The sequence below is a fragment of the Zootermopsis nevadensis genome, unplaced genomic scaffold, assembly GCF_977971745.1.
Source record: "Zootermopsis nevadensis isolate Lab colony 2312 unplaced genomic scaffold, Znev_1.0 Znev_ptg000017l, whole genome shotgun sequence".
NCBI lineage: Eukaryota > Metazoa > Arthropoda > Insecta > Blattodea > Termopsidae > Zootermopsis > Zootermopsis nevadensis.
In genome coordinates, this window is record NW_028259149.1 from 4260641 (window position 1) to 4286069 (window position 25429).

Below are 25429 nucleotides of genomic sequence, written 5' to 3' on the forward strand. Positions count from 1 at the left end.
TGAAGAGTACGCATCTTTCACCTCTTTTAGTAATGTTCAGAAATGAGACTAGACGAAACGTGTTTTCCGTAGACTGTGGACAGTGTTCAGCGTAGTTTTAGTATGTGCACAGCGATCTGACTTCTGTGTAGATTTTGTATCGTGTTCACATATTATATCTTCGGAATTGTAAGGCCATATAAACATCTAAATAAAGAAAAGTATCTAGTTGTTAAAATGATAAGCAATTTTGACTTTCCAACTTCTTCCTTAGACGTTCCACTTTAAGTGGGTTTTCTTTGATTTTCTCAGCCATAAATTCTACAAAATTTTAAAACTTCACTAGATATTCTTATGACATCTCATGTATGTTTAGATGCTTATAAATTCATGAATTTGCTTTCATGCCTGTACCCATTCAATAATTTATTTGAAACAGTTGAGAAGATCAATTAGATCGAAGTGCTAAGGTTCAAAGAATGAATCAGATGTTACTGTGGTGTTACATTCTCAGTGGCACGGGTAGGATTGTGTTTTGGGGTCACAAAACAACGCATTCTGTGAGATTTTGCATAGCTGTCTGCCTGTGATAAAATTAAAAGTGAAGCCGTCTGCTTTCCTCAGCATCTTAACAAATTTATTGCATAAAAATGAATGGTCAGCTTCACGTTCCGGACGTTTTAACCTCAACGAAAGAGCCTCAGAACCTGTTGTGTGGGCCTCAAAGTCAGTCTGGGTGATGTGGAAAGATAAAAAGTCTGTGGTAAAGGAAACGTGCTTTACATTAATGTTTCATGTACTCCATCTTCATTGTTTTCAAGCTTTCAAACAATTCCTCGTGCATTAAATTCCCTGTAGATTGATAACTATTGGCCTTGGTCGATGAATAAGGATAAGACCTTGAAGTGGAAGGAACAAGTATCATTGTGTGGTCGGTGTTACCGAACTGTGGGGAGAGAAGGCAAACGTGTCACGTGATTGGTCATTTGCACAGGTAAAGAACACAGTGAAGGCTCAAGATGAGAATCAAATACGGAGTGCTACGCGGAAGAGTCGGTCAAGATGGCTACAGTCTTTGCATTTGTGAATTTCCTTGTTTTCTGCATGACTGCACAAAGTGCTCCTAGGCCCGAAGTGATTGATTTAGGCTACGGGCTAGACGACAAGACGCAGTTTTGGCCCGGAACACAGAGGTTCAATGTTACTCTCGAGTTGAGAGTCAAAAATAAATCCGGAATCCCGTGGTAAGAATGTCGCCGCCAGGAAAGTTTGATACTATAGTGGTTATTTGATCTTTTCTTTGCATTAAATGAATAAAATTAAATTATTGTGGTGGTATTCTGTTTTATATTTAAGCTACCACGAACAGCTCAATAGAAGTAGGATTTGAGGTTTTCACGTTGGTAAGTCCGAAGATCACTGTCTTCTGGGTTACTTATTGCCCTGATGATGGACTCAGTAAGGACCTCTGAAACGCTGATAAACATCTACCAGGCTACACGGAATTACAACCCAGAAGACAGCCATATTTGCTCAGCCAGTGTTCACTAAATTTGTTACTAGTGGTTTATACAAAGAAATATGTCGGGACAATTTTCGATTCGTATCAATCAGTTATAATCTCTACTTTTTTAAAGCTCAAAAGTTGGCTGTTCATGCAGAAATTGGTGCATACCGTTTCTCGTTGAAACTTGTAAAAACAATTGATATTCTACTGTACGTATAGTTGTGGTTATGAAACATGCCTTAACGTCAAAGGAAGATGAAGGAAAAACGAGTTTCTTCGGAGAATTTTCGGAACTTAGAGAAACTGGCCAGTTTATACGTTACATAACATACCACGTAATTAATGCATTTCATGTAGTATTGTTGTAATAGAGTAATCTATCAAGTTACTGTGGACTGGGCAAGTAAATGGGACAGGGAAGTCAAGGAATGCGTACATAATAGAATATGATCAGTCAAAAGACCGAGAAGGTTATAGTAAGATAATATTAAAACAGATCTTCGGGAAATAGGTTGGAAGGGTGGATTCCTATATTTTGTCCATCGGCTAAAATTCTTAAAAAAAGCACAACGTTTCGGAAAATAAATCTGTTTCTGTCTTCAGGAATAAACATGATGAATACCTGAGTCTAACCTCCATCTCAGCAGATAGTAGATGTTTTATTTGTTAGTAATGTTTTTAAAATAAAATTTATTGCTCGTCAATTCTCCGGGCTTCAGAAGGTTAAAATTATTAATCCAGTCATTCACCTGCAGAGCCTGAGAAGAATCGCGGTAACCCGATCGAAATTCAAACCATGTACATTCCGAGTACAAGTCCTGCGTTTTGCTGTTATATACTCCAATACACTCACGTCCTTTGCGGAAGGGAAGGAACGGACATTGTAAGTCAGAACCAAGGTCTTTCGTCCCTGCTTATAACAATGAAGAAATGTGGTGTCACGCCGATTTGTGAGTTCGGCTGTAGTCGTCCTTTTTTGTTACGAAGTTTGGCGGACAAATAAGCTTTGCTATTGTGCGTCCTATTTTACGCGATGACACAGTGAATATATGAGCTCTATTATCGATGTTTTGGAGATCCTGTCTGCATCTTAAGGGACGTATGTCAATATTTTAATACAGGTCTGTATGATACTCAGAAATTAAAAGCAACAAAATGGCTGTCTTCTGTGTAGAGACACTGTGTGATCTTGTTCTTCTAAAACACTCTTAGCCACCTTCAAGACCACGCGACGTAACAACTCATGAGATCACCATCAATATTTTTACCATAATCTAGAATTTGAAACGCAATGGAACATATTAAATACAATTCAAATTAAGCGTAACTAATAATTTGTTTTTAAACCTTTAAATTTTAGGTTAGCTATGAACACATTCGAGACTTCTGATCACATTGGTACACACGTGGATGCACCGTTTCATTTTAATGAAAAAGGCTGGAAAATAGGAGAAATTCCTTTGCACCGGTTTATGGTGAGGGGTGAGTTAAACTTAAATTCATATCCTAACAAAAGAATAAACATGTAATCCATTTCGGAGCACGCAGACATTTCTAGTGCGTTCTTGTAGCGATTTCACAACCTGCATTTGTCTCCTCAATGTTGCAGATAAAATTAGTTTGAAATATCAACAATTCTCTGCCTTGGCTCATGTAATTTGTTGCTGACGAAGAAAATTAAAACCATAAACATTCACAAGCATAATCTGATATTCTTTTTGAATATTTACCATGTCAAAAAATATTTCGGATAAAAATTATAGAAGATGCTTCGCGTTTTATAGTTTAAATTAGCCTTTACGTCGCTTATAGATCAGTGGATATAAACTGGAAACCAAATTTATTCTGGTCACAGTAACGGACTGTTCACTGTCTCAAGGCTGACGAGTTTTTAACTAGATTACTGCCACTTCGTCAGAACACCAATTTGCTGCACCATAAACCACTTTAGCCTGCAAGTCATGACAGTACGTAAGAATACAAATGTGACTTTCATTTCTATGCCTTGTGCGTCTACCTAGATCTCACAGTTTCAATGAAAAATATATAACTCTCTGTATTAAATTGCACTATATTATTGTCAAATAGATCTGACTTTTCTTTTTTTTACATTGGAGTCCCTCTTATTTTTATTAAGGCTGAATACGTCAGAACCAAATCCCTTTCGCAGTTCAATAATCCAGACTTTATTTCTATTGCAGATATTATCACCACAAACATAATTAAATATATGGACGTATGAAATGGTATTATCTGTTTCATCATTGAAATTTCTTATGTTGGGAAGTCAAAAATATGTTGGTAAATTACGTATAGAAATAGTGCTGTTTACTCTAGTGAAAAGTAATTTATAAAATATTTGGCGAATGTGCCGGCGGAACGTCATCGCCTTTCTCCTATGCGCGATCACTGCTTTGGTAGCCGCGTTTCCTGGCACAGTCACCAAATATCGCAGCCACTATGTGAACGGAAGCTGACAGTTTTTATTAACCTTTAACATTATCTGTCCATAGGAGTATTAATCGACGTTTCCAATAAGGTAAAAGGCAACAACGATTTCGTTCTTGAACGAGAAGACATCAAGGAGTGGGAATCTCAACATGGCATCATACCAGATGAATCGATAGTTCTTTTCCGGTTTGGATGGTCGTCTCGTTACTATGACAACCGAACTGCTTACTTCGGATTTGGAAATAGCAACTCATCAATAATGAATTATCCTAGTAAGCAGGATACAGGGGCTAATGTACCACAGGGGCAGTTTGTCCCTTCAAGTAGAACAGTTTCATTAAAATCGAAATTTGTATGAACAGTGCTGCCTCCATTATCAGATTGTTGAAACACAGCAAACATCTGTGAAACTTCTACCAAACTACGCGGCGCAACATCACAGAAGTCTGTCATTTTATAAATAATCGCTGTTTATTCTGAGAATCATACATAACCCCAATTTGCACTCTGTGAAAAATACAAAACAATTTAGCGTAAAATTATTCTACGTAGTCATACTGTGAGTCCGTAACGAGCACCAGGTAGAGAACAATACTTTTAATAAGTAGAAAACGTTTACGTTTGTTATATAAGAGATATTTTGGAAGAATTTTGCACGCGGTGTACGATCTCCGTTGTTCTTTTATTTGTACAGGTCTCTCTAAAGACGCTGCCAAGTACATTGTTGAATGCGGAAATGTGTTTGGTGTTGGTGTTGACACCCCGTCTCTGGATCCTGGGAAGGTTGTTTCTGGTGAAGCTCATCAGACGTTGTTAGGCGCACAAATATTTGGGATTGAAAATCTTAATTTGGAAAACGATGCGCTGCCAGGTAATTCACGTACTCAAGAATCAACGCCACTAATATTAAAAAACATTATGACGTCACTAGTGTATTTTGGTGAAAGCATCAGAATTGCTACGCTCTGCTTACGTTTCCTAACTTGTTTAATGTCGTGGCGAAGACATAACTTCCAGCGTCTCTGTCATTTATTCAGTTTATTCCTTCCAAAGGTTGCGTGTTGCATTGTTTAATTAAGATTTTAAGATATTAGAATGTTGTGTTATGTCACAGCACGTTTGGAAAAAAAAATAGTTTGTGTGACATTAATTCTGGTTTCCCTTCTGACCCTAGCGTCGTTCTTAAACCATTATTGCATACAATTCCACATCTGCCCTAACTTTAATTTTAAAATAAAACTCATCATTTTAAACATTTCGAGGTGTCCTCTCGCTCTGTTTCGAAAATGAATGCAAATCCTTCAGTGCAATTATTTGTCTTCCTGCTTTTCAATTAATTAAATCCGCCACTGTATTACCTTTAAAATGTAGACTCATTTTGAACTGAATTAAATCTGATACTACATACATTTCCAAACAAGTTATTTTTGTAAATTTAATAAAAAAAATGGCTTCCATATTCGCTCGAATGTGAGGCACGGAAAATACGCACCTACATAATTCTTCTTTTTTTTCCAGCGACAGGTTTCATGCTGCATGTTCTGCCAATGAAGATCACGCACGGAACTGGAGCTCCCTGCCGTGTTATTGCATTCCTGGGCCACAGAGTGCGTCGTTTGTGATGTAGCGTAAAGCCGGATCATGACGTTCTAAGAAACTTTGGAATTAACAACGAAACCCTTCCTTAATCCTCTTACATGTTCCTGAAGAAGTGAAAATGCCTGGACTTTTGTTATCTTACATCCTGCTTGTTGTCTTTACCCCCCCTTGAATTGAAGGTGAATTATAATATTGTACCCTTTCGCAGTTCCAGTTTCCATTCAAATAAGCTATACTTGTAACAATAAAATTGCTTTTTTATTTTAACAATTTTATTAATGTATATTTCCGTTAAGAATACCGAAAGTGGCAACGTATTTAATATTATACATTTTTCTGTTATTTACAGCAGTGGCATAGCATAACTGATCGTTTTATGCATTGAACAGCTGTGAACATAAATTGCTTTATGCGCTATAAAACTGGTTTGGGCCACCTTGCAATCAGACCACATACAAAGAATAAACAGAGGTATTTAGAGAGCAAAGGATTTATCATATAAATGAGTGCGTCTGAGGCTTGTGGTTATTTTGGGTAAAAAGAAGTACGAATTGCACAGACTGACGTGAGATGAAAGTTTAGGGACAATAGGTTTGAAGCCGAGTCTCGGGTATGCGCCATACTTGTTCCAGTAACATTTCATAGTTCTTTAACGCCCTGATGATGAAGGCAGCAAGGACCTCTGAAACGTCGGTAAACTTCTATTAGACTACATGTTACAAAAGAGACCAAACGTTTTAGTTTTTAAGAATTTGTGTACATATGTTACGTATCTTTAAATATATTTGTGATGTATAAAGTTACGTTATGGTCTGAGAGAGATCAGTGTAACTAAATTGTTAAAGGATATTTAGAAGAAAGGAAGGGCTAGAAGTGTCGATAAGACTGTGGTGTGGAAACGTGATATAGAAGCACAGGAGGAATTGAGGTAAAGATACGAAAGGAACAAAGGAAAGGAATATCAATTCGACGGGGAAATGAATTCATACTCACCGCCGTGACAAAATAATTTAGGTGGAAAGGAATACGAGAAAAAGGGAGAAGGAGACATAGATGCAAACTGGGTAAAGAAAAGGAAGAAATAAAGTTTAAGATACAAAATAAATACTAAAAATTATTCATAATCAGGACTTTTTCCACGGTCTGTTCTTTAAAACCACGACATTTCGGAGGCTGGTTCTGTCTCCGTCTTCAGGTGTAAAGTGTAAACTACCGTCGTCAAAACCCTTTTGAATTGAATTACAAAACAAATAATTCCCCATCCAATTTCAACGTGCTCGATTATGCTAGCAAGTAAATAAATGGATGCCTTTTGTTCTTTGTGTATGTGCGAAAAGTATCCACTACGCTGCGCCAAGGTACTTGGTGAATATGTGACACGTTAAGAAACTACTAGATACAAACTTCTGTTTGTTAATCTGTGAGAATAACGTAACTTTTAAGAAGTCGAATCTCCTGTGTTCCCGCCAAATGTAGTGAGTTTGGAAAGTTTGTTCGCTGTGAAGTATTTCTGCCGTCACTACAGGTTACTTTGTTTTGTGAGAGGTTATGTCGAATCGGTTGATTCATTTCTGCAGGAACACGAAGTGAAATGGATAAGAAACGTAAACCTCCTCCGGGAGGGCCAGGGATTAAGAAAATAAGGTATGGTATTACAGTGTGTGTGATTGTATGTTTGAGAATGTTTGTTTCAATTACATGTACACACATAAAATAATTTAAACCCATTTTTTTGCCATACAGTTGTACTGGCTTTCATACTGAATAATCTGCAAATCACTTGACCTCTTGAGGTAACACACCTGATGACATTCTTGTTCCCTGAAATGTTTTTGATTTACCCGAAGTCCACAGGAATCAATAATTTAGTACCAGAATGTGTGCTGTAACCACATATCATCTCATCCTTTCCAGCCACACAAACTTGTAATGGTCTGTATTAGTATTTCAATATGCAACATGTGGGATGTAAAATTTATGTCCTGTTCACTAACCTATGAAGTTTGAGATTAACTGTATGAAATATATAGTGGAAACTTCTGTGCTTGAAGTGAAACACTACAAAAGGATGCCATCCCGCTTGTCAAGGGTTCAAAAGTATAGTAAACGTTTATTGTAAGGAATGTTGTCACAAAGTTTTTACTTTTCTTTTATATTCTGCTCCATTTTGGATAGCAAGTCACTTAACGATGCTGAAGAAACATCGGTTGACTCTATGGTATTCCTTGGATGAGTTTATATTAAGACGTACAGATTTTTATGCTGCACAAAGTATGAGGGCTGTTCAATAAAGACAGAATAATTGTTTATAAAATGTTTGGAAGTCTTCAGGGTAGTGGTTGGTAGCACTGATAGATGTGAGTCAGTATCTGCAGTTATAGGCCGCTGTGTGTCTAGTTGTGCTTCTGATGTGACTTGATTACAGGCTATGCCTGTCTTGCCTCCAAATTCACACATCTGTCAGGATTAATGTTCAAGCAGAACCATATGTAAGGATAAAGAACAGATGTTGAATTATGTTTGTTAGTTTTCTGAAAAGGATTAAGATTTATTTCTGAGTGGGCTATAATTGTGTCATTCGTTACAGGGGTTCATTTGATGATGATGTCAATGATTTTCCTTGTTCCTTTGAGGATGAGCTGGCATACATGGAGCTGTTGGAGACAGAAGGCTCACAGGGGACAGACTCTCTGGAAATGGATAGCCAGGTCGGACATTACTAGTAGGAGGTAGCATGATGACCAGGATGGGAAAACCGTGACAGCATTCTTAAATAAATACAATTGAATAAAAAAAGTGTGAATTTGCAGATCTAACTATTTAAACTAATACTTTCATTCTGTTTTCTTCCAGAAAACCTGTTTTGTTTGTTTTTTTACTTTAAGAAATGTTTGTATATGATTTTGTACGGATTTTCATACAGTAAGCAACTGATGTCAGGCTTACTATGCTATTTGTCAGGCATTAAAGTACTTTCAGTTTAATTCAAATGTTGGTGTAAATTAAATATCTAAGTATGAAAGGTTTTATGAATATCAGTATCCTGTGGAACAAGTGTCTGGGTGAATTTGAGGTTAGAAAGTTACATGTTCGTAGATTAAATTTTGCATTTTGTTAATCATGTGTCTGTCTTTAAATATATACTGGTACCTGCATTTTATGTGTAATCACCGGTAACATATTTTACTATTTGTATTGCAAGGTAACCCCATTGTAAATATCATGTATATACACAGTTACTCTAAACACATTTGTATTGACCTCGAGTATCCAAGTGACTTTGTTTCTGTTGCATAACCTAGTTTTCTATGTACTCTGTGACCGTACTGAGTGTCATGCCTAGTGCTAATATTTGTGTAATTAGATAAGTAATAACTCATGGTGATAAATTGTAGATAACAGTAGATATGACCCATATATATAAATGTTGAGTTACCTAGCAGCAACCACTGTTTCCATTCAATGTGGGAAATTATAAAGGTATTTGTTTAAACTGAAGTTAGTATTGTACTTTTATTTTTATTGTACTGTAAGATATGGTGATTATAATTTTATCAGTAGGTAATTAGTGAGTGAACTGCTTCATATGTTACAGACCAAGTTAAACACTACACCATTTTGTTACCCTTTAATGTTCTGATATTGAACTTAATTTATTTAGGGTGAGAAATGTCAGTAATACATATTGCATTATATACGAGGTGCGATCGGAAAGTTTCTAGACTGCGCCTATAAAAACCCGTACACTTATCTCAGGTATTAAATTCATCCATCACCCTCGAAGTAGTTCCCCTGGGAGTGAACACAACGATCCCAGCACCGCTGCCAAGCCTGGAAGCATCTCTGGAAATCTTTCTTTGTCAGCCTGTCAAGCACCATCTGCGATTCTGCCTGAATCTCTTCTATCGTCTCAAATCTCCTTCCCTTTAGCTGAATTTTCATCTTTGGGAAGAGGAAGAAGTCACTGGCGAATAAGGAGGGTGAGGGATGACGGCCATGGTGTTTGAGGCCAAAAACTGGCGAACTTTGGCGCGTTGTCATGATGCGTCGCATGTGGAGTTCTTCCTTTAGAATCAGCTGACAGGTCCCATAGCCTATCCCAACAATGTCGCACAAGTCGTTGATGGTACGACGTCGATCTTCGTGAATGGCCTGCCGAATCTTCGTAACATTTTCGGGCGTTGTGCTCGAAGATGGTCGTCCAGAACGCTCGTCATCATCGACAGAGGTTCGGCCATTTTTAAAACGTGAATGCCACACAAAAGTTTGTGCACCACCCATTGCGGACTCCCCAAATGCTTGCTTTAGCATTTCATAGTTTTCCGTAGCCGTTTTGGCGAGTCTTTGGCAAAATTTGATGCACTACCAAAACGCCCGTAACTAAGAAACAAATACTAATTCGATGATGCCGGCTGGCACACTGATTCTCTATGAATATAGGCCGCACCCCCTAAAGGCAGAAGCTCGTACTACATCCAGTTCGCCCTCTATTGACACAGTCTTGAAACTTTCCGATCGCACCTTGTACTACAACAACTGGTGTTATTGATTTTCTTTTTCTTTTCCTCCACATAACATAAAACTGAATGTGTATAGTGAGTGAATAGCCTTGTGTTTGTGAGGTATTGGCTTCAAATCCTGTGAGATTTGAGGTTTTCATGTCGATGATGTCCTTGTGAGTTTGCACCACGTGGACTGGGCAGTCCACATGGTACCAGAACCTTATCCTTATTGCCAATATTGTTTCTTTGAGTAATAGTGTGTGAACCGTGTGGATTACACAGGATTACAGCATTTAATTCCTGATTTTTATCTTTTTCCATTATGGGTACACTGGATCGGATGCTACACCCAGAAGCAGCTTTGCCAACCTAGGCATGTTACATTGTGACACTGCGTTATATGCATTATATTTTTGTACTATCAGGGCCCAGAGACGCAGCAGACAAGTGTGAGATGGAGTCGACCAGCCCTTCCTCCATTGAATCCAGCGCAACATGCTTTAACCTTTCAGCAGCTGGATATAGATCATTACACAGGTACATCATGTACTGCGGATTGTTATGAACTGTCAGAAGGAACAGACGGTGGATGGTGGAAGATGGGAATGGTTTTGAAGAGGATGTGGTTTATTGGAGAGGGGTTGATAAATGCATGATTATCACACGTATGCATGTACATAAAAGAAAAAAATATTTGCTTGTCATCAACTTTTCTAGTCCACAAGGCTGAAACAAATAAAGAAGTCTGCAACAGAAATAGTTTCTTTATTTTAAATTTGTTAATTATAATTTTCTGTTTGCTTTGTAGCATTTTCAGATTCCATAAATTTTTGGTATGTATTGTAGCTTTATGCATGCTTTTCATGAAATTACTGTGTAATATGGAGGTAAGTCTGCATTCCTGTCTACATTTTATCTTTGAAACTACTGGATTTATTTAATTGAAATTTGGTGAAGGGAGTTCATTCTGAAAGTTGTGTGATGTACGATATTTTGGTACATATTACTCCTATTTAACACCTAATTGACTTGAAACTTATATCCAACATTAGCAATTTTCTCACTGTCCATATTTTATTTTCAGACGTTACAATCTTTGTTTTAGTTAATTTTTGAAATGTGTTTATGTTTCTACCAAGCATACAGAATTATTTTTTTCCTTTATTTTCACTGATTGATGTTTACCTAGGAGGATGAGATGAGTGGGTTAGATATGCAATGCAAAGTTTTATGAAGTGGAGAGATCACTAGGAGTCCCAAATGTGATGATAACATTGAACTGGATTCCACTGTGGCAAGGAGTTCAGTGTTTAGTAGCAAAGGAAACCCATTTATTGATGGAAATAGTTTTGGTAATTTTATAGGCTATCCAATAGCTGGGATGCCTGGCAGCCAACAGTTTCCAGTGCCTATTATGAGGATGTATGGAGTGACCATGGAAGACAACTCTGTCTGTTGTCATGTGCATGGATTCTCGCCATATTTTTTTGTGTCAGCACCAAGTAATTTTACTGACAAGGACTGTTTCACTTTTAAGGTGAGAGCAGTGTTTGTCTTGAGTAATTTTCAATTCGTAACAGATTACAATTTCTTTTTACATTTTTATTGTAGGTCTGTGATGGTGGTGGCACAGGCTGTGTTAATAAAATTGTGTACATTAGATATTTATCAAGAATTTTGAAGACGTGAGGAAGTATTCAAAATTACAAATACCTTAGTGTTTTCTATTATTTATGGTTTCATTGTAATATATGAATATAATTATTTGTAATGGTGTTATGTTTGTTTAGATGGGGAATGTGATCTTACAGTTAAAAGAATCTTGTTGTTAATCAGGAATTTAGTTTTGGGTATTCCATAACAAAAACTGATTTTATCAACAGGACAGAAAACATATTTCTATAAGTATTAATATCATAGTGAGTACATGTATTTGAGAAGACCCATGGTATTTTGAAGGCTACAGAATAGTTGAGGGTGTAAACCTTGCATTAGTTTTGATAAAATATGATATAATTCTTAATACTGCTAAATGTTCTCATGGCTAAGCACTAGATTAATGCTTTAACTTTATCTCAACATTTTCTGCTTATGCTCGTCCAGAATAAAGGACACTAACTTGAAATACCAGCACATTTATTTTTAACATGCAAATGAAAATACTTGTTGCATGAATAATATGACAATTCAGGTTTATTAACATGTTCACTTCCTGTGAGTTTCATGGTTTATCAGTGGTTTGTGTAGACTACCATATCTGACCTTGGTTGTATAGGAATACGCGGTACTTGTGGGTTATCGGGACACATCGCTTTAAAAATAGGTTAGGTTAGGTTAGGTTAATGTGTGTGGATAAATGACATTCACTTGAAAGTTATTATATTTTAGTTCAATAAGTGACAAATTATTATATATTATTTGGATATGCATGAGATGTTAATTGTTGTTACTACCTGTCTCCGGAGGCCAAAATTCGCTTACAGATTTTAGAATCATTTTAAAAATATCGCCGTTATGCACAGTTTTCCGTGCCAATGCAACTCCAGTTATCTGACTCCCCCGTTTCGTGTCACAATAACCCACAAGTACCGAATACGCTAAGAAGACAAAAGGGTCTCTTTCAGAATGTAGTTTTATCCTTTGTTACAAGATGCACTTATTTTTTGGAATTCTTTGAATATAAATACTAGTTCGTTTTCCATACATTTCTTTAACATGTAGTTCTGCAAGGTGTTGGTGTATTGCCGAAGATGGCTGGGCTATAAGTCAGAAGCTGCCCAAAAGTGAGCATGATAAAATAGTATGGACAGTTGTACCATAATAAAATGGAGATGATGCTAGAAGAAGTGTGCCCTGGGTTCTGTTCATTGACTGATGCTTTTGTTTCAGATGGCTCTCAACAAGGCTGTGCTAGCAGACATGCGATCTAACAGGGAAGACATACGAGAAGCAGTTCTTGCAGTTGAGTTGGTACGGCGCTTGAACCTCATGGGGTATAATGGAGAAGATAAGATGGTCTTCATTAAGATTACAGTGGCTTTGCCTCGTTTCATTGCACCTGCCAAACGCTTACTGGAGAGAGATGTTATTTATCCACCAGCTGGTTCCCATAGTTTCCAGGCATTTGAATCCAACATAGACTTTGATATTAGGTAAGTCATGCAGTTCTACATTGTTTGTGATGGGTTGTATGACCAGGGTTCAGTTGTCTGCAGAGGCAGAGATGTTTTTCTTCACCATAGTGTCCAAACTCTCTGCGTTACATCCAGCTTGCTGTCCAATGAGTAATGGGTCTTGACATTTGAGGCAGACTACTCAGACCTTTATCTGGAGCCAAGGTTAAGAATATATGGAGTTATACTTTTATTTCCTCATGCATCTTTGTTTAATTAAAGAACATGGACAACTGTGCTTGTAATTCTGCCTTTGTTTTCTAATTAATGTTGAGAGATATATGCTATTTTTATCAAGCTTATTCATAATCCATACAATGAAATTAGTTGTGCGGTTAAACATAGCGTTCCTAATTACAGTGCTAGGGGAAAGACATATTTAGTTAAGTGTAGTTATCTTTTACGAGTAATTGGATGATAAAAGACTTATATTGTATTTTAATTGCAGGTTTATGGTGGACACAGGATTGGTGGGCTGCAGTTGGGTTGAGCTGCCTGCAGGTCAGTGGACAATGCGACCTGCTGCACGTCATGTGTCTCGCTGTCAAATTGAAGCAGATGTATCGTGGGAACGACTAGTGTCACACACACCAGAAGGAGAGTGGGCAAAAGTGGCTCCGTTCCGCATTCTTAGTTTTGACATTGAGTGTGCAGGACGGAAAGGTGAGAAAGTGATGTGTAATTTAAAGTGAGAAATTTGTCCATTAACACACTTTTATTTTCATAATCTGTCCTTTGATCAGTGTTTTCTCATAATTTTGAAGAAAGAATAAGGTTTATTTGTAGTTTACTTTCCTTATATTATGTGGATAGATTGGTTAATGGTGTCATAATGTTCATGTGTTGCCCCCTGCTAATAACTTGAACCAGTAGTCAAGTTGGAATTTTACACTGGGCTGCATATGTAGTTTGGATGGGACATTTAAAAAGGATACAGAATTATGATGATGATATCCACAGAAATAGTCAGGATAATAATGAAGTCAATTTTGGGAGGCGCATTGTTTTATGCCTTTGTTGCAGGTATCTTTCCTGAGTCTGAGCATGATCCAGTGATCCAAATAGCCAACATGGTGGTTCGGCAAGGACACCATGAACCATTTCTGCGTAATGTGTTTACACTAAACACCTGTGCTCCAATAGTAGGGAGTCAGGTGCTGAGCTTTGCAGATGAACGGGAATTGTTGGAGGTTAGTTCACTAAATATAAAGATTCTGTATGAGTGTTGTTGAATTATTAGTTTATTTGTTAAATAATTTCATTGAAAGGTGGTTCAGTTTTGTATGTTACTAACAAGATCAAAGATTGCTACATGATTAATTCTTATTTTCTATTAAAATTGCTTGTTTTACAACTTGGAGAAGAGTTTTGTTCTATAATTTTTTTATTTAAAACTAGAGGAAAGTGGTAATATAATAATGAGTTTAGTGACTTTGAAGATGTTGGCAGGAAATACTTAAAAGAAAATGTGCTGTGTAGGGAGTTTGATGAATAGTATGATCTGAAGCTTTCACGGCGACCAAATATAATGAATTATTCCTGGGCTACCAACTGTGTCAGGAAGCAATTGCAATTTGACTGAACTCTGGTAACTTCAACAGAGACGGGGGTTTCGCATTGAGCTGGGCCTAGTTGAGAACCTGTTCTATCCATTTCAATGTTTAAATCATTCTTTTAATGTACTATGTGCAATATTTTGGAAGAACATTTCACTTGCATGAGCAGATATAGGAAAGATTACTATCATCAGAAGCCACCAAATGATCGCAACATACAAAAATACTGCACATTTCATCTTGTTAGTGTTAATGGCAAGAAAATAATATTTATTATGATTGTGATACAGTTATTTGTTTGCATAGAAATGGGCAGCATTTGTTCGAGAAGTTGATCCAGATGTGATCACAGGCTACAATATCAACAACTTTGATTTTCCATATCTCGTCAGTCGTGCAAACCACCTCAAAGTCAAGGATTTCACATATTTGGGAAGAGTTACAAATATCAGGTTGGTATCATTATGGCTAGGACAGTCATCATCAGGAAGGTGTTACATGTGTTTCTTATTGAGGAGAATGGAGACCGTTGTGTTCATCTTTACTTATGATTTGTAGGCAATATGCGAACAGCAAGATTTTAATTTGAGCGAGCAAAGTCTTTTCATCACAAGGCCTTAAATTTTGAACTGGACTTTGCACTTTTCATGTTCATCTACAAAGTCAAGAAAATGCGCCATAAGCACGACTGATTGGTATTATAGTCATATGAAAGATTAGTTTTCATCTCAAACATGAATGAAAATTTTCTAATAAAAAACCAGAGTTATAATTAAATGTATATGTTATAATGAATTTGTATGTGTGTAAATACTTTAATGTGACACTGGCCCCAATTTTCAGAGTAAAACTTTGGAAAATAAACACGATTTTAGGAGTCATGGGTACAATGAAAATCACCTAGAAGGTGCTTCATTGTTCTCATTTTGAGTTTATGGGAAAAATGTATTGATGTGAAGTGCAAATACACACACGTGCATGTGATTACTTTTTGTTTCATAGGTCAGTGATAAAGGATCAGATACTACAAAGCAAGCAGATGGGTCGCAGGGAAAACAAGAACATGAACTGTGAGGGAAGAGTAATATTTGATCTTTTGCTGGTGAGACTTAGTACCACTTTAAGTTTCTATCTTAATCTTCTGCCATTGCATTTTAAAACACCACATTCTGATACCGAACCAGTTTATTTAATTTTAAATTTTTATGCAACATTTTAGTACATTAAACACAGCAGAGTGTTCATCATTGTTTTGTAACAGACTAGTTCCATGGAACATGGTTCCTCAGAAGCTGATAATCAGGAAATTCCCACTTCCCTGTATGATACTTCATTTGTTTCGTATAGCACAGTTAATTTAGACAGTGCTTTGTATTCCGAGGTTTTGGTTCGAGATTATAAACTGCGCTCATACACACTGAATGCTGTCAGTTTCCATTTCTTGGGGGAGCAGAAGGAAGATGTGCATCACAGCATCATAACAGACCTACAGAATGGAAATCCACAGACAAGACGTAGGTATGTTGTATTCGTGTGCGGTTATATAGTTTTAATTCAAATAATCTTAGATTTAATGGAATTTCAGTTGTTGAAACTGGTACATTGGCTTTATGATTTTGATTTGAACATTGGAGCCAAGTTATTATACCTAGTACTTAATATTTGGGAGGCCCCAGGTCAAATCAGCTGTCCTGACTGAGATTGTGGTTTTTCTCAGTCCCTCCAGGGAATTGACTGGATAATACCTCAAATCAGACCACATCCTTTCCAATTCACTGATCATCCAATATTTTATATGAAGTAGTCCTGAGGTACTCTTATTGTTAAATGAACTGTGAACGGATGCAATCCTAAGCCATTTCTATCTACCTCTAATCCTCATAAGGCATCTTCCTAAGATCCATGTTAATATTATCCTCTTTCCTCAGTTCAACTGTCAAGTTTTCAAATATGCTGTGATCATGGCCTTGCATATCCTTCAGAATTATTTCTTTGTAATAATTGTTCCATCCAATGCTATATCAGTTGCACAGTTGTGAAAGCATCATTAAATAAAGTAAGCACTAAATCACTTCATTGTTACTGTGTACCTGTGCAGACTTGCTGTGTATTGCTTGAAAGACGCGTATCTTCCTTTGAGACTACTGGACAAATTGATGTGTGTTATCAACTACATGGAAATGGCACGTGTCACAGGTGTGTCATTATCTTGTCTGCTCACTAGAGGGCAGCAGATCAAGGTCGTATCACAACTATTGAGGAAGGTAAGTAGTATAGTATCATCACCCATTGATATTTAAGTCGACGAAACTTTTCCTTAGCCTCGAGTAAGCACGTGTCTTGAATTTGTGTCCATTTTATTCCTAATCCATTTTGTATATTTTCCATTGCTTGGCTCTCCATTTAGTTATTGGTCTCCTAAATGACCATTTATTTGACAATTTGACAGCTTCATTTATTATGTTATTGAAGGAATTATGTTGTACATACCATTGTATCCTTCCTTAATTCCACACTTTTTTTTACTGAATTTATGCTTTTGGAAGTTGTGTTATGTCCCAGTTTCAGATTTCATTGTAATGCGTTTTAAGATGCTAACTTTAAAGCAGAGGCTAAGATAATTTTGGACAGTCTTGAGGCTGTCTTTATTGGTGTTTGTTTACCTACGAAATATGCCCCAAGTAATCTTATCCTTTGAGGTCTTCCTACAGAAATTGTTTCTGCAATACTAACACAGCAATAAAAAACTAATGAACTGTTTATAAAACATTTGTTTTAATATAGAGTCTTTGTGTTTTGACCATGTAATTAGTTATATTAGGTATGTATTTATTTTTCCAGTCTATACACAAACGTAATTTTAAATAGAGTTATTTTAACAACAACATTTTAAAATTACGTTTGTGTATAGACTGGAAAAATAAATACATACTTAGTTCAACACAAACATGACACATCTAAGCTACAAATAGTTATATTAGTTAGTAAAGAATAAGATTATTGCATTGGTTATTATGATTAATTTGCAGGCTAAAGAGGAGGGATACCTCATGCCAGCATATGGCAGTGGAATTCAAGAGGAACAGTATGAAGGTGCTACTGTTATTGAACCAAAAAAAGGCTATTATGCAGATCCTATTGCAACACTTGACTTCAGTTCACTATACCCCAGTATTATGATGGCACACAACTTATGCTATACTACGCTTCTGCAGCCAGGGTCTCGAGACAGACTGGGGTAAATGTCTTTATATTTTTTGGGACTTATATTTTTGTTTTTCATTAGTACTGTTCTGATAAAGTAGATTTTAATGCTGGCTTAATTTTGGCCTGTATTCGATAGTTTAGGTTACCTCTTTGAAAGTAACTCCAAAATTGGACTAGGAGGATGAATGTTTGCATTATATTTAATTAGTTTGATATAATATTTGTACAACAGAAACATAATTGATAGGTTTTTTGGATATGAAGTAGGATTTAAACAAGACATTATGTATTTATCATCTTGTGGTGAAAGACCTATAAAAATTATCATGTTACAAACTTATGTCTACTTCAGAAGTTTGTTTGAAAGTTATTCAGTAAGTTTAGAATTACGTTAAGTAATAGTCATATGAGTGACAAAGTCTTTATAACACTATAAGTTGATGTTCTTGCTCAAAATATATTTCATTGTATTTATATGTACTGAATTTAAAAGAAATTATTTTAATTTTACAAACATTGATATAATAATTGAGTACATTCCACGAATTTTGTACTTTCCTAGATCAGAAGCATTAAATATATTCAAGTGTTGATATTGCTTATTCAGCTTTTAGAAAATTATTTGTGACTTTGATTATTTGACAGATTAACGCCAGATCAGTATGTGAAAACACCTGCATCAAATTTCTTTGTAAATAAATCTGTTCGGAAGGGTCTTCTTCCAGAGATTTTAGAAAATCTCTTAGCAGCTCGAAAGAAGGCAAAGGCTGACTTGAAACAAGAGAAAGATCCTTTCCGACAGAAGGTGCTGGATGGCCGACAACTTGCACTCAAAATGAGTGCCAACTCTGTTTATGGTTTTACTGGGGCTCAAGTAGGAAAGCTGCCTTGTCTCGAGATATCTGGGGTAAGTGACTGAGACCTTAATTCATGTATGGCATATGTATTTATCAACTGACTTCTGTAAGATTTGGAAATTATTATTTTGGAAACTATCAAATGTGGTTATGTTCCAGTTCTTACAGGATTCTTCAGTAATTAGAGAGAGATCTGCCATAATGTCCTGTGCTGGGGTAGCCAAGTCCAATTCACAGCATTGTTTTATATGTCTATCATATTCATATATCTGTACCTTTTTACTTTATTTTAAGATGCACAAATCTAAATGTTTAACAAGTTTGTGAGATTTTAGGTTCTTATGGCAGCAAGTTTGAGTATGACATCAGTCACTAATGTTGAAGGTAGAGACAGTCTCTGAATGTCTGAAATGTTGGAGACTAATTCCATTCTCATATAGTTAATCACCCGAAGAGACATCGTTGTACGCAGTCACTGTGGAAGTTTCTGAACTTATATGCAAAATTATGAAAACTTGAAAAATGCAGGATGTTCCTGAAGTATACACTCATTCACTGAATGAAATAAAGGCTTTTAATAAACTAAACCAATACATACGTCAGCATTGGCACTTTGTGATCTAACAAATTTAGTGTAGGTGTTCAGAATGACCATAATTATCTTCGAGGAACAGTTAACAGTGGTGAGCAACTAACTGACGTGGTCACCCATCATAGTTGCTGCTGTTTTTACATCTTTATGGGACTTCCTGTATGTATATTCCATTGGACTGCTTGTTTCCTCTTTGTTTCTATGTATGTGGGTCTATTTCAGAGTGTAACTGCTTATGGAAGAACTATGATCGAGCAGACAAAGCAAGAGGTAGAGCAGTATTATAACATAGCAAATGGCTACCAGCATGATGCTCAGGTATGAAATGGTACTACAGAATTATTGAAAAATGAAATTAGCATGCGTTCTTACTTGTGCATAACACTAGTGACGTTTTTATATGGTTCTATATGTATTGTGTTTTCTGTAGCAGTTTGTCAAAACTACATATATCGGAAAAGGCAAGTAATATGTTTTGTACTACCATAACTTTGGGGTTTTCTGAAATTTCTCAGTTACAAATAGTATGTTTCCAACAGTCTTGTAAGTGTGCCAGTTGTCCGCTTTCTAGAAGCTGACTTGGATTTTTCCATTTGATGAAATTTTAATGTCGAAGTGCACATAGGAATATATAAGCTTTTTTCAACTACTCCTCACTCTTGAATAAGATTTGCCCAATATTTGTAATAAATAAAAATGAAACCAAGTTTGTATGACTATTGAATTTATATAATTATCTATAATATGTAAGACTGAATGAATATGGAGACAGTGTGTTTCTCTGAAATGTTGGTGTCTATCTACAGGTCATCTATGGTGATACAGACTCTGTCATGGTTAAGTTTGGCATAAAGTCATTAGAGAAGGCCATGGAACTGGGACGTCATGCAGCCAATTACGTTAGTACCAAATTCCCACCACCAATCCATCTGGAGTTTGAGAAAGTGTATTTCCCATACCTGCTTATCAGCAAGAAGCATTATGCCGGATTGTACTTCACTCGACCCGATAAATATGACAAAATGGACTGCAAGGGTATTGAAACTGTGCGTCGAGATAATTCACCACTCGTGGCTAACATGATGAACACATGCCTGCAGAAGCTGCTTATCGACAGGTAACATGCTCACTGCGATATGAAAGATAACTGGGCTACTTTAGTAGTAAGTCTGTTGCATTTAACCCCAGCTTCACAGTTATTATTAAAGACCACTTATTAAAGGTACATACATCTGTGACATAACACAATATCTGGCGGGGTTTTCCTTCTTCAAAGGAAAGGGAAAATGTCCCAGTGCTTATGTAAGCACCATGCCTTGAGCACATGGGTTGGAGATGCAGCTTTATTTATTCATAAACCTGGTACTAGATGACGGTGAGTTGTCAGTTTCATATTGTGGCCACTTTACCTCCTGGAAAAGAGTTCTTGGTGTATGTTGGATAGGAGACAGGTTGGGGTCCAGCACTTGCCTAGACATCATGAAGACAATCTTTGTCTTTTGGCATTTTAACATTTTTGTCATCTCGCCCATAGCTTGGACTTCATTATCTTGTATATTATTTTTTACTCCTGACGCTGAATTTTCAGTAGACTGAAATTATTCTGAATTTAACATTAAATTTACTAGGTACATCTTGTAAAAATTATATGTTGCAGAGACCCTGATGCAGCAGTGGAATATGCAAAACAAGTGATTTCTGACCTGCTTTGTAACCGCATTGATATATCACAGCTGGTGATCACTAAAGAGCTGGCAAAATCTGATTATGCAGCAAAGCAGGCTCATGTTGAGCTCGCTGCTAAGATGAAGAAACGAGACCCAGGAACAGCACCAAAACTGGGAGATCGTGTCCCCTATGTGATCATTGCTGCGGCCAAGAATACACCTGCTTATATGAAAGCTGAGGTGAAGTATATCAAGTGAGAAAGGACAAGCAGTAAAACATAAAACTAGAAATTCCTCTTCAAATTATTTCACTGTGAAATATATTTGTGAACTTTTTTGTCTTATAAACTTGCAGACACTATGTAGTAGTTGCTCTTTGTGAATTGAAGCGTACGAGAATGCTATAATTTTAGAGGAAAATAGTATTTGTGGTGTTAGGTGTTTCCTTATGTTGGAAAGGAATTTATTTTGCATTTGTTTAATAGAAGTTCTCTTACTGAAATTATTTAGTGACTGAAGTTATTAAGTCTTATGGAAGATAATGTGTTGTGCCCAGAGCAAGAAATATTTCATTAATTAGTGTTTCATGTGAATTTCTCCAAAGGAAGGAGATGCTGGAAAATGCTTGTCGACGTGTCGATCTTCACTGTGTTCTGTCTTGATTCCTAATGTTTTTCATCTGACAGGAAATTGTTTTTGTTGTCTAGGATCCGATCTACGTGTTGGAGAACAGTGTACCTATTGATTCTAGCTATTATTTGGAAAATCAGTTGTCTAAACCACTGCTCAGAATCTTTGCACCAATCCTAGGTGACAAGGCAGAATCCATCTTGCTGAGTAAGTTCATTGTTTTTGGAAATGTGATCCATAATTGAAGTCCAGTAATTACTAGATTTGTCTCTAATGAGAAATGTTATTTAATACAGTATTAGATTACTAATGTTAAATATGAGTAAATTCTGAGTTAATGAGTAAACTATGAATATGGGTCTGTCTCAAAATAGATATTTTATTGAGCTTCTGCTGTTTATTTCGGATTTTAATTTTGTCAACATAGGATATCTAAATAATCTGAGGATTCTTAGTTGTTGTACTAACACCAACTTCTATTTCCAGTCTAATGTCAGGTTCAGCAAAACACTACCTAAAGTGTAAAATTGATTGAAGAATAACAGAATATTTATCTTTGAGAGACAAGTTGTGTGGATGGTGGATAAATGGAAGTAGTTGGATGATGGGATTTGGTGTTCATGGTGTTGAACCTTGAATTTCAGTCACAAGAATCAGTTATTGACGTAGAGTAAGGAGAGTGTTTATGCAAATTGCATTGCTAATCATAACATAAGTAAATAGCAGTCAGTGAACACAGTAATCATCATAAGTTATTTGTCTCAGGAGGTGATCATACACGTACTAAGGCAGTTGTAACATCTCGAGTAGGTGCCTTATCAGCATTTACACGGCGCAAGGAAACATGTTTAGGCTGTAAGGCTGTTCTGTCTGAAGATGGAATTCCCCTGTGTAAGCACTGCGCTCCAGATGAGGCCCGTCTGTACCAGCAGGAGCTTGCACGTTTCACCACTCTGGAGGACAGGTTTTGCAGACTTTGGACTCAGTGCCAGCGCTGTCAGGGTTCACTGCATGAAGAAGTACTTTGCACTAGGTTAGTAATTATGTTACACTTCTGTAACTTGATACTAGATTTTGGAACATTCAGAAAAGTGAAGTAGTGAGGGACAGCAAGATCGTGAGGTCAGATACTGATAAAATGAAAGGCAGCCATTACAGGACTGTAACGTATGGTAGTAACTTTTTACCTTTGCTTTGTCATGGGCTGTTAAATTACAGATAGTTGATTCCATGATATGTTTTAAAGCTCTCTGGTTGTGGAAGACTTGTAAAGCAGAATGATGACTTATATTTCAGTCGTGACTGTCCAATCTTCTACATGCGCAAAAAGGTCCAGATAGACCTGGTTGCACAAGACAAGAGTCTGCAGAGGTTTGGCAGTGCAACATGGTGACATCTTCTTTGTACCTATCATAAGAATATGCAGAAATATGAATAAATGCACATTTTGTCTCATAATAAGGTTACACTATTTTATAAGAAGTATGTTTTATATTTTATATTCTTAAGTTTAACAGTTATCAGTAAATAGAACAAAGACATGTAATAAAACCAGAATTACATCTGCTGAAATGAGATTCATGAGAACAACTGAACCACTTGATGGACTATAAAAGGAATAAAAACATAACCTATATTGGACAAATTCATTCAACAGGAAGACAGACTGTAAAGAGGCAGACTTTATAAACTGTTTAAAAGCGGCACTTCATATGGATTAAGGATTGGAGGATGATTTTTAAAGAGACTTGTACAAGTGAGGTGAGAACAGGTTAACAAGTGACCTAACTCCTTCACTTCTAAATGATTATGATAATTCCACTGGTTGAAGTATTTGTAAACACAGATGCACCTTTGGGTCTCTTTGTTAATCTCTGGTGCTTTCTAAAATACAATGTTAATGGTAGTTTTGGTGTTACAAAATTGTACTCTGCAGTGTCTTAGCCTTTAGTTGCTTTCACAAGCCTGCATTTACCCATCATATGCATGTACTTTGGGGAACTTCTCATCTCCGATAAGAAATGCCCTTTGGTTTGATTTCCATTCCTTAATATTTATATCAGCCCATAAGTTAAATTTAACATGGTTTCAAGGTCGCATAGGAGCCACTGAAGTTTTCAGGGCAGTGTATGTATATTACGAAAATAAACGTCCCCATTCATCGGTTAAAATTTCGTGGTGATAGGTTATGATTGGTAACAAGTCACTTAAGAGCTACTGAACCTGTCCGGTTGTAGTTATAGTGTGGTGCGTACAGATGGCAGCACATTGTCGATTTTTGCGTATTTGTTTGCATTTGGTTATCTTCGGCCGGCGAGGTCGCAAGATGTGGGTTCATTCTCCTGCTCTACTTTGAACGTTGAGGTTGTTGTAGGTTATATGCGACTTGCGGTACCGAAACGAACTAGAATTTGTGCCGGCGGTCGTCATTTTTCACGCAACGATGGGTGGTGAGTATACAAGAACGTTTGGTTATTATATTAAAAGATTAACTGACTTGAATCTAGTATTAAGTAAATTTAATTTATATTTTCATATGACGCACATGTGACAGTATTTTTAGGCACGCCCATTGCGTAGTCGATTTCAGGGTTATTCGCTATGTAAGCGTAAATGTAGCTTTATCCCATGCACCAAAATAGTCATGATCGTAGCAAGGTCAGCTTGTTTCTGTCATTGACCTACATTGATAACGAGATAGATATATGGAGCACGCGATCGTTGGACAACATTGGAACGGAGGTCACTCTTGGGGGTTGACCTTGTGCCTTGTAACCTATAGATACGGCGTTAATGAGAGAACAGTAAGGACGACAGTTGAAAATAAAATTGTTAGTTCTAGCATACAATCCAGTATGGAATCACACTGTTCACTCACCAGACCACTCCGGGCCCCGGCTCATAATAGGCCTACTAATGACTGGAAAAAGGCGTCTAGCACGGTACTAGATGAGAAGGGCAAGTAGAAATGTTCACCCCGAAGACAGTTACAAGATAAAGAAGTAACTCTCCATAGAGTCGTGGATGAAGCTCCACGTATTCTATACCTCGACACTGGGTAGAAATAAGCGGTCAGCTTCACGCTGCGGCCGCTTGTCTCCCCGGAGAAGTAGCTGTCAGTACAAATTGAATAGAAGTGGGTAGCCCCAGTATTAGTTGCATGTTTTTCCTCAGTCGGAAAACCAGAAGTGAAGAGACTACTTGGGAGGTCTAGGCGTAGATGGGGGTAATATTAAGATGTCTGTGAGAGGGATAGGATTTGTGGATTGTTATTTTATGTAACTTTTCCTACGTAATTGGATGTTTGTAGGTTTTTCCGAGTTACATCGCATTAAATAAACCATAAATACATAACCAGACAAAAAAATAGGCTCCTGTGTTGAACGAGTTCAACCAGTCCACATGTAGAAAATCTGATTTTCGAATGTTCTTTGAAATGGTGTACCTCTTATGTACACCCGCGTCTCCCAGCTGGTATTTCCCCTTATTGTCAGTTCCTGAAATTGATATAACGAATGATGGACCGCGTCCAGAAGCCAGGAAACAAAGTTGTATCTGCACTAAGCCCTTGTTTCTTAAACTTATGCGCGTGCCGGAATACTAAAATATATTCCGTTGTTGTCTTTCATAGTAAAATATTTATTGCTGGAGGGAGTGAGGAACCCGTGAAAGTCCTCCGTCACGGGTCGGCTACTATCTTAGGTTAAAC

General features: G+C 36.9%; 3 protein-coding genes and 1 long non-coding RNA gene across 8 annotated transcripts in view; 3 read left to right on the plus strand and 1 right to left on the minus strand.

The window, feature by feature from the left end:
• Window positions 1-982: 982 nt before the first annotated feature.
• LOC110838404 (uncharacterized) lies at window positions 983-5806 on the plus strand. 2 transcript variants are annotated; one of them, XM_022081562.2, is made up of 5 exons: window positions 983-1223; window positions 2847-2968; window positions 4000-4209; window positions 4632-4808; window positions 5456-5806. In XM_022081562.2, the coding sequence occupies exons 1-5, from the start codon at window positions 1042-1044 to the stop codon at window positions 5557-5559; spliced, it is 795 nt and encodes a 264-aa protein (XP_021937254.1). In that variant the 5' UTR covers window positions 983-1041; the 3' UTR covers window positions 5560-5806. The 2 variants fall into 2 exon arrangements, with proteins under 2 accessions (XP_021937254.1, XP_087206288.1); XM_087350162.1 differs by lacking the exon at window positions 983-1223 and adding an exon at window positions 1299-2607.
• Window positions 5807-6890: 1084 nt separating this feature from the next.
• Window positions 6891-23356, plus strand: PolD1 (DNA polymerase delta 1, catalytic subunit). 2 transcript variants are annotated; one of them, XM_022081571.2, is made up of 19 exons: window positions 6891-7180; window positions 8124-8244; window positions 10464-10575; window positions 11403-11575; window positions 12928-13190; window positions 13660-13874; window positions 14235-14401; window positions 15074-15219; window positions 15770-15869; window positions 16149-16285; window positions 16866-17031; window positions 17797-18005; window positions 18620-18881; window positions 19646-19741; window positions 20230-20540; window positions 21081-21330; window positions 21798-21927; window positions 22486-22753; window positions 23017-23356. In XM_022081571.2, the coding sequence occupies exons 1-19, from the start codon at window positions 7128-7130 to the stop codon at window positions 23111-23113; spliced, it is 3276 nt and encodes a 1091-aa protein (XP_021937263.1). In that variant the 5' UTR covers window positions 6891-7127; the 3' UTR covers window positions 23114-23356. The 2 variants fall into 2 exon arrangements, with proteins under 2 accessions (XP_021937263.1, XP_021937264.1); XM_022081572.2 differs by lacking the exons at window positions 6891-7180; window positions 8124-8244 and adding an exon at window positions 8297-9016.
• On the minus strand, window positions 22080-23047 carry LOC110838409 (uncharacterized). Its single transcript, XR_002546097.2, has 2 exons — window positions 22908-23047; window positions 22080-22727 (listed from the first exon to the last, which is right to left on the minus strand). It is a non-coding gene; the product is annotated as an uncharacterized LOC110838409 (long non-coding RNA).
• Window positions 23357-24019: 663 nt separating the features above from the next.
• The window catches only part of LOC110838406 (uncharacterized), a 32255-nt gene continuing 30845 nt past the window's right edge, over window positions 24020-25429 (plus strand). For 2 of the 3 annotated variants that reach the window (XM_022081566.2, XM_022081567.2), the window contains exon 1: window positions 24020-24170. In XM_022081566.2, coding sequence (XP_021937258.2) covers window positions 24164-24170 — 7 coding nt within the window. In that variant the 5' untranslated portion in view covers window positions 24020-24163. The remainder of the gene's footprint in view (window positions 24171-25429) is intronic. The other variant, XM_022081568.2, reaches the window with a different exon arrangement.